General features: G+C 34.2%; 1 protein-coding gene across 1 annotated transcript; it reads left to right on the top strand.

The window, feature by feature from the left end:
• The first annotated feature begins 256 nt into the window (after positions 1-256).
• On the top strand, positions 257-928 carry LOC140184877 (uncharacterized). The gene has a single exon (XM_072238072.1). The coding sequence runs from the start codon at positions 257-259 to the stop codon at positions 926-928; it is 672 nt and encodes a 223-aa protein (XP_072094173.1).
• The last annotated feature ends 8,897 nt before the right edge of the window (positions 929-9,825 follow it).

Here is a 9,825-nt window from a genome sequence, read left to right as displayed (position 1 = left end):
TATTTTTACTCAGGTCCCTCAATTTCAGCAAAAAAATACCTGAAATCACAGAAAAACACACAAACTCATAGTAAAGTCAAGAAATGTGATTTTTGCATAAAAACTAATAATTATATACTAAAAACTAACTAAATCATACTAAAAACTACCTAAAAACAATGCCAAAAAGCGTATAAATTATCCGCTCATCAAAACTCCACGTTGACGGAGCTTCCAACCAAACGTTTGAGGGGCAGGGATAATCCTTGAGAGCCCAATGGGGATAGTATATGAGAAGTCCGTCAAGTTCGAGTTCCCGGTCTCTAACAACCAGGCGGAGTACGAGGCCATAATTGGCGGGCTGTTGTTGTCAAAAGAAGTCGGGGTAACAAGAGTAGAGGTGAACAGCGATTCTCAAGTTGTCACCTCCCAAATCAATGAAACTTATCAAGCCAAAGACCCTCTGCTACAAAAATACCTGGAAAAGGTTAGCGGTCTAAGCAAGGACTTTGAGGAGGTCGTGGTGCAGCATGTCCCAAGAGAAAGGAACACACAAGCCGACCTCCTATCCAAGCTGGCTAGTACAAAGCCAGGAACAGGAAATCGCTCTTTGATCCAAGGATTAGTGAAAGAACTGACAGTCGCCCTGTGCGTGACCAAAGCAGACGTCGCCCTCCCATGGATCGGCCCAATTGCAGATTTTTTGGAAAACGGCAAGCTCCCCGACGACCACAAGGCAGCAAAGGCGTTGAGAAGGGAGGTGGCCAAGTACGTAATAATACAAGGCCAGATATTCAAGAGAGGACTAAAACAACCCCTGTTGAAGTGCCTACGACCCGACCAGACGGACTACATACTAAGGGAAGTCCATGAAAGATGTTGCGGCCTCCATATCGGGGGAAAGGCTTTGGCTCGGAAGCTCTTGAGGGCGGCTACTTTTGGCTCTTGATGATGATGGATTCCCAAGAATTTGTCAAGAAATGCAAGAAGTGCCAAGAGAACGCTAACTTTCATAAGATCCTGGCGGCCGAGCTAAGTTTGCTAATGGCCTCTCGACCTTTTAGCCAGTGGGAAATCGAGCTCTTGGGACCTTTCCCGGTAGGCCCTGGACAGGTTAAGTACCTGATCGTGGCCATTGATTACTACACAAAGTGGGTTGAAGCGGAGCCACTGACCAGCATTTCATCAGCAAATTGCCGCAAGTTCATGTGGAGACAGGTAATTTCCAGATTCAGAATCCCGGAGTCCGACAAGAAGTTTAGGGAGTTCCTCACGGGCCTAGGGATAAAACAGAGGTTCTCATCAGTGGAGCACCCACAGACCAATGGCCAAGTCGAAGCCGCAAACAAAGTTATCCTCTAGAACCTCAAAAAGTGACTCGACCAAAAGAAGGGAGCGTGGGCAGATGAACTAGCATCAGTCCTGTGGTCGTACAGAACAACACCTCAATCCTCCACCGGGGAAACCCCTTTCCAACTTACCTGGGTGGAGTTGAGGAGGCTGTAGAAAAAGATTTGGTCAACGAAACCAGGGAAATGGTGCAGCTGTCAGAGACGGCGCTGAAGCAAAGAATAGCGCTTCGTTACAACGCCAGAGTGCTAAAGAGGAGCTTTGAACCAAATGACTTGGTTCTACGACACAACAACATATGCCTCCCCACCCCCAGGGAAGGGAAGCTGGCGACTAATTTGGAAGGTCCGTACAGAGTGAAGGAAGTGGTCAGCAACGGGGCTTACGTGCTGGAACGTCTTGACGGGAACGAGGTACCCCAAACATGGAACTTAGCGAACTTGACAAGGTTCTACCCTTAGAACCCAAAACGACCGCCCGTTTTGTCGACTCAGTAACACCTGTTTTAGCTTATGTTGAATTATTGTCAATTTTTAATTTTTGTCATTACTTAACATGTCCCTCTTTTGCTTTATTCTATTTTTATTTCTATTTTTATCTTTATTTGACTTGTCAACTAACCGGTCTAGTGTGATTACGGCCTCGCGGGACTGATCACCCCGGGAGCCAACGACACAGGCAATACTACACAACGGCTGCAAAAATAAGCCACAATTCGAACCTTTTAATATGAAAGCCACGAACCGGCTTCCCCAATTACCAACAAAATGGTAAATAGTTAGCTAACTACCAAGACAAAACAAAACGGTAGACAAGTCGTCAATTACCATTATCGAACAAAACGGCAAGCAGGTTTATAAAAACTACTTAAGAGTTCAAAGGTTTATACAAATGACTAGAGAGTTTAAAATAAGAATCAACAAAGTAAAAGTACATCACTTCTTTGGGATGTCAACAATCTGACCATCCCGAATGGTCTTAAAAGTTCCAATCTCAGAGGTGTCAAAATCGGGAGAAAGCAACTTGACCTAGGCCTTAATTGCCTCTTCGGTCCCAGAGATCACCTCCCGTGACTTCTTCACCGTGTCCTTGTTGTTCTTCTTCAGACCGGTAACCTCGCCCTTCAGACCAGCGACCTCATCCTTGAGATCCTTCACCGACTTCTCGGCCTCCTCAAGCTTGGTTTCCAAAGCACTAATCTTGGTCTGGGATGCAGCGGTTTCACCACGAGCAGAGCTGAGACTCCAATTTCATTTCCTGCTCGGTAAGATGGGCCACTGCTTCGTCGAAGGTTTTCAGCTTCCCCTCTGAGTCAGCTAATTTCTCTTTCAAGACCCCGACCTCAGACCTCAAGCTCTCAACCTCTCGCAGGGATTCACGATACTTCCCATCCAGAGCCCTAGCTTGAGTCAGGACAGGCTCGGCTCTCCTGGCAATGGTTGCGGCCCTCAGCATATACCGGTAGATCCACCTAGTTTGGGAGCCAAGGTCCCCATCACAAAAAAACTCGTCAGTACCGGGCATAAGCTGCGAGTCAATAAAACCGGCATCAAAATTCTTCTCCATAACAGTAAGTGACCCCTCAGAGCTGGAGGTCGGCTTCCGCTTGCGGGGGTTGTCGACTATCGTTACATTGGGACCTTCTCCAGCCGGCTCTACCTCAGGAGGAATCACACCACTGCTACTCGGACTAGTCTTTGCAATAGGGCCGGTGGGTCTCGGAGGGGGAGGAGGAGCTGATTGTGCTTCGGCATTAGGGGAGGACAGGTGCTTGGCAGACTGGGTTGCAGAGCTGTCTTCACTATGCCCAGGAAGAAACTAGGCCATTAAATCTTCAAGTCCAGTGTGCTCGGTGGCCATGTCCACTACAATACACACAACAACTCATTAGCCTGTTAAAAGAAAAAGAAGAGAGAAGAAGAAGAAGGAAAGGGCAACACTACAGCCAACCGACCACTCACCTATATAACTCCTACCCATCTCTCGATCACCCATTAAAAGATGAGGATTGATGTTATTTTTGTTAAAAATGGCCAGCAACACGTCAACGATGTTCTTATCCCGCTGCATGAGGCCTCTGTATGTTACCTTCGTGAAAGCATTGGACCAGGCCCCGAAGCTCCAGTAGGTCGGAATCCGTCGCTCCCTCTCTAAGGTTAACCAGAAAGGATGTTGGCCCTTGGCAGGTCGGACTTTAAAAAACTTATCCTTGAAACCATGAAATGAATCTTCAAATACCCCGAAGATTCGTCTGTCCTGAGCAGTCCGGAAGGACATAAACCCCTTCTTGTGCCTTTCTTCTCTAGAAAGATTAGTCAAAACAAATAACCATAAAAACACCTCCATAGAGGCCGGCAAGTCTAGGTACTCGCAAACCATCTCAAAACACCGAATGGCGGCTCAGCTCTTCGGGTGCAGTTGCAACGGAGCCACGTCGCACCGGGTAAGAAGCGCCATTTGAAAAGGGGAGAAGGGGATACAAACCTCCAGGATGGTAAATATTGCCTTGTACATCCAAATCCCGTCGGCAACTCGGGAGGTGTTCAGGTTAAGCTGGCATATACGTTCGTGGTCCGCGGGAACGAACACCTCGTAGTGTCCTTCCTCAGGACCTCTCCCACACAATTGGTCGCAAAGACGGAACTCCGTGAGCTTTTCCAGGGTTATTTGGGAAGGTGTATCCTTCACATCTGAGGTGACCCAGGCGTATCTATCAACATGGGGCCTCGGAAGGGGAAGTTGCACTATACCTACAGTGGGGACACCTCTCAAGGTCAGACTACAAGGTCAGAAAGCCGGGAAAACTAGAACTAAGACTAAATACCACAGGGAACTAACACTGTATGCCACAGTTAGTCTATCTACAGTTAAACGAAGGCTAAGTACCAGAGATCTAAATGGTAACCCCCTCTAAAGCCTAACTAACAGTTACAGGACTCAGACAACACACAGCATAACTTAGAAACCACAAAAATGCAAAGAAATGGTAGTAGTAGCAGTCACGATAGCAATCATTCAGTAAGAAAGATACTTACCAGGAAGATTGCTGTCAAAGGGAGATTGGAAAGAACTGAGGGAATGTAGTTGCAGTTGAACTGGAAGCAGATCAAAGCGGCGAAACCCAGGAAGTAGGAGAGGAAAAATGAAGGGAATGATGCAAAGAAACATAGAAGTGAAAAGATGTAACATGAAAGTAGGGAAAGAAAGCAAACACTGAAGAATAACTGCCACTGTAGGGAAGCGCAAAAGTCAGGGGCAGAATTGATATTTCTCCAAGCTTTCAAATCAGCCATAATAGCATTAAATGCCATGCGTGGAGAACGAGGTGACGAATGACATTCCCTTGAAATTAGGGGACACGCCCCTCTCACGAACAGCCGACCTCACGGGGAGCCAACCAAAAGGATGGAACACGCCAACAACGGTGCTCACGACCACAATTGGCACGTTGGGGGGCACTTTTCGGCCCAGTCCAGCTGACCTGGTGTCTCGGTCCGGTTGGCCGACCCGACGGGTGCACAACACCCGAACCGGGAAGAAACCCAAGACACCTCCTCTGCTACGTGGTACAAGACAACGGGAGAATGAAGCTTTCTGGAAGGCGAGGCTCATCCTGTGGTATCCGCCTTAAGCACAGACTATATAAGAGGAGGGCCCTACCCCTCCCCCAGGTATGTCATCATATCCACACCTTTACTGCCATCTTGTACGGATTCTGACTTGGGTGTCGGAGTTTTTTTTGCAGGTGGCTCCCCCCTCCCCTGCCGCTCCAACGACCTAGGAGGTCGTGAAGCTCTATTCTTCGCTCACCAACTCCTGCTCGGGAGATTCACTCACATGCCAGGGACGCAGGTCCAAATTCGCACCATTCATTACACATTCATAATACCTCCAACCCATTCAGAGATTAACGTTCCGAACATTTGTATAAAATAGTAAATATGATTTTTTTTATTTGTTAAAAAAAAGTAAGAAACCATAATTTATTGCTGGAAATAAATCTATATTATTAATCTTTTAACGGGTGGGCTTGATTGAAAAATATTTGTTTACTTAACTTTTTGTTTTTGAAATACCTATATACGGCAAAATCAACTCCAAAAATACAGCACATAAACAAGATCGCCGATGGTAAATCGAATTGGGTATGTCATAGCATAATAATTATGTATTTATTGAACGTGTCATGTTTATATAGACTATTAGATTTTATTTGACGAAAAGATTAATATAAAAAAAGAATATTGATAGATTCTAATAAATACAGAATATCCTAATATATAAATAAATAGTTTAAACGACAATATTTTAGTACACAAAATTTTAAATAATAATAAAATTTTTTATTTTTAAATAATTAAATATAAAATATATAAATTCAAAATATATAAATATTTTTTATTCATTAAAATTAATTATTATGCAAATTTTTTTATAATATTAAAAAAAATCAAAATTTTATTTTATATTATTTGACAAATAATTAGATTATTATATTTAAAATTTATTAACTAACTAATTTTGTTAAAGATATTATTATATAATAAAATTTTTTATCAAAATATTTAAAAATATAATTTATTTAAAATATTATATATAATACATGAAAATATTAATTTTTTAGTTTTTTTCAATTTTTTTTTAAAAACGAAAAAAATAATATAATTCTAAATATATGCTTATCACATTATATATTTATTTATATTAGTAAGATCTAAATTAATCAAACTTAGATAATTAAAAATATAAAATATATAAATACAAAAAATATAAATATTTTTTATTCATTAAAATTAATTATTAACATGAAGACTGTGCATTGTGCAGTGATCTTTTACTCATTGAGCTTCTCTCTCACCCTTTTCATAATATTTTTTGTTGGTGAATACAGTCTACATCAAATAATATATTATATTAAAATTAAAAAAAATATAATTAAAAAAGATATTTATACACCAAAATATATATATATATATATATATATATATATATATATAAAAGTCTGGTCGAATAGAGAATAAAAAATTTAACTAGAAAAAAAATATTTGAAAATAATAAAAATTAAAAAATATCTTATTATAAATATATAATTATAAATATGAATAAAATGGATTAGAAGAGAGAGCTATGAGGTGGCATATATATTAGAGAGTCTAAAGAATAAAAGAATATATACCAATTCTATATCAATCATTATTATATACACACATATGATACATATACATAGTTAATATATATTATTTATTCAGTTTTTATAAAAAAAATTAAAAAATAATATTTTCATGTGTTATATATAATATTTTAAATCAACTATATTTTGACAAATATTTTATAAAAAAATATATTCTATAATAATATTTTTAATAAAAGTAGTTAATTAATAAATATTAAATATAATAACCTAATTATTTATCAAGTAATATAAAATAAAATATAATTATTTTATATTTTTATATTGTAGTTTAAAATATTATTTTAATATAATTTTTTAATATTATAAAAAATTTTGCATAATAATTAATTTTAATGAATAAAAAATATTTATATTTTTTTGTATTTATATGTTTTATATTTTTAATTATCTAAGTTTGATTAGTTTAGGTCTTATTAATATAAGTAAATATATAATGTAATAGGTATGTGTTTAGAATTATATTATATATTTTTTTTAAAAAATAAAAAATAAAAAATTATTATTTTCATGTATTATATATAATATTTTAAATAAATTATATTTTTAAAATATTTTGATGAAAAAATATATTATATAATAATATCTTTAACAAAATTAATTAGTTAATAAATTTTGAATATAATAATCTAATTATTTGTCAAGTAATATAAAATAAAATTTTAATTATTTTATATTTTTATGTTACATATTAAAATATTATTTTAATATAATTTTTTAATATTATAAAAAAAATTTGCATAATAATTATTCTTAATGAATAAAAAATATTCATATATTTTATATTTATATATTTTATAAATTTAATTATTTAAAAATAAAAAATTTTGTCGCCATTTAAAATTTTGTGTATTAAAATATTGTTATTTAAAGTATTTATTTATCTATTAGAATATTCTAAATTTATTAGAGTCCATCAATATTCTTTTTTTATAGCCTTTAATTTTTATCTAATAAAAGTTAATAGTCTATATAAACATGGTACATCCAATAAACACATAATCCTGACATATCCAATGAAATTAATTAATTAAATACAATGGGCTGAACTGCCGAAGGATAAACATGTATAACCTTGTACTTTACTTATTTAAGAAAGTATACCGAAAACTGAATTCAAAATCTTATTCGTACCAATCTTTGATTTTTTTTTGTTCGTTTATCTTGTGAAAAAATTAAACCAATCTTTATTTAGTTATATATGTACAACGGAATTTGATTCATTCATCCAGAGAAGACTTGCACACTTGAATAAATAAAACAAATAAAATTGGCATGAAAAGACCTATGAAAAAAAAAGGAAAGCACTAGCACCTTGGCATGTCGCCTAATTGCTCCTCAATCTCATCCAATTAATTAAGCTCTTGCATATATCTGAGAAAAGAACAAGTAAATCAAGTTAATTAAATGTTTTAGAATAATTTATATTCTCTCATACAATAGTAAAGCACTTCCATTATCTTCCCCTTAGAGGGAGGATATTTGTGTTTGCATTGTGAATTGTGATGAGGAAACACTACATCGACTCTCTCTAGAATAGTGTAATATCATAAGTAGTATGAGATTATTAATGTTATATATTTAAAAGTAATTCTTCTCTCTTAATAACTAATTCTTAAAGATTCTATACTTTTCATACCTAATTATTGACAATAATTCGTGGCTTTTTTTTCATATAATATTTTATAAAAAATACTAAATGACTAATAAAATTTATTATTTTTCACTAACAGTTAGTTAATATTATTTTAAAATATAAACTAAAAATACATTATTAAATTAATAATTAAAAATATTAATAAAAATAAATTCTACTAGTCCGCTACTTAAGTTTTTCTCATATTTTATTTTATATATTTAACAATGTTATAAGTGCTCCGTAGACTGCATACGCCTTTCCCAATTGTAATCAACAGGATGCTGGGTGACGATCGGATCAAAAGTTGATTAAGAGATTCACTACTTGTATTTGGCTCTTTTTCCATCAAATCTAACAAAATATTTTTGAAAATTAGGTTATGTAATAGTTACTGTTGTAGTGTTGTTAGATTATGATTTATGAAGTGCTTCTTCATTCGTTTGAAAATAATAGTGAATGTGGGTTTTAACTTCCGATTATTCTCTCTCTCTCTCTCTCTCTCTCTCTCTCTCTCTCTCTCTCTCTCTCTCTCTCTCTCTCTCTCTCTCTCTCTCTCTCTCTCTCTCTCTCTCTCGAGGTTTGATTATTTTATTTTGGATTATTACTCTTCATCATTCTTGTTAGTAAAGTTGATTCGTCATGTAAATATATAATAACCAGTCTTTTTAGTAATTATATTATGTAAAAAAAAAAAAATGAACAAATCATTTTCCCTTCCTAAAAAGAAAAGGAATGATGGATTCCGGGTTTTTATGAGCCGAAAAACAAATAGTAGCATAGACCCACATTTATCTCTCTCAAATATATATATATATATATATATATATATATATATATATATATATATATATATATATAACATTTTCAAACATTTATTAATTATGTTAAACATTTTTCTATCGCGAGTATTTTTTTTATGTTTTTATTAAAGTGTTCAATAAGAGCATTTTCAATGTTAACTTTTATTTTAATTTTATTGAGTTCTATAAAATATTATATTAGTATTTATTAGATTATATATCATAAATAATAATTTGAAATTGAATATAAAATTTAAAATTCTAATACCTGGTGTTAATTCAAGAATTAAAAAATTAAACAAGAATAATTATACTTAGTGACAAAATTTAATTGGTTTAATTTTATTAAATAATACTATCTCTAAATTGAGACTGATTTTATTTTATTTATATCCTTTTTAATACAAGTTTTTAATCCGTTTATTTTTTGTAAGTTTCAAAAGTAATACTCCAAAAATATTTTATAGGAATTACACTAAAAATTATCTACCAAAACAATCATTTAATTTATATAAAATATATATTAAAATATAAAAAATATAATAAAAATATCTTAAGTAATATATGTATTTATACAGTTAATAGCTGATTTGATAATTAATTTTTATATAAACATAACATTTTTTTATATCCATTAATTATATATTGCTTAATTTAAATAAAAATTAAACTTAATATTTTGAATTAACCTCCAACATATTCTTCGAGTAAAACCAAGTTATTTAGTCAACAATTGTTTAATTTTAAATATGACTCTGTCTCCATTACTATATTCTAATAACTAAATTAGAGTATTTATTTTCTACTTCCCTTTGAAATAACACAGCATTGATGGAAGTATAGATCAGTGCTTGGTTGGTGATGGT

The sequence above is a fragment of the Arachis hypogaea genome, chromosome 5 (assembly GCF_003086295.3).
Source record: "Arachis hypogaea cultivar Tifrunner chromosome 5, arahy.Tifrunner.gnm2.J5K5, whole genome shotgun sequence".
NCBI lineage: Eukaryota > Viridiplantae > Streptophyta > Magnoliopsida > Fabales > Fabaceae > Arachis > Arachis hypogaea.
This window is presented reverse-complemented; position numbering and strand designations above follow the sequence as displayed.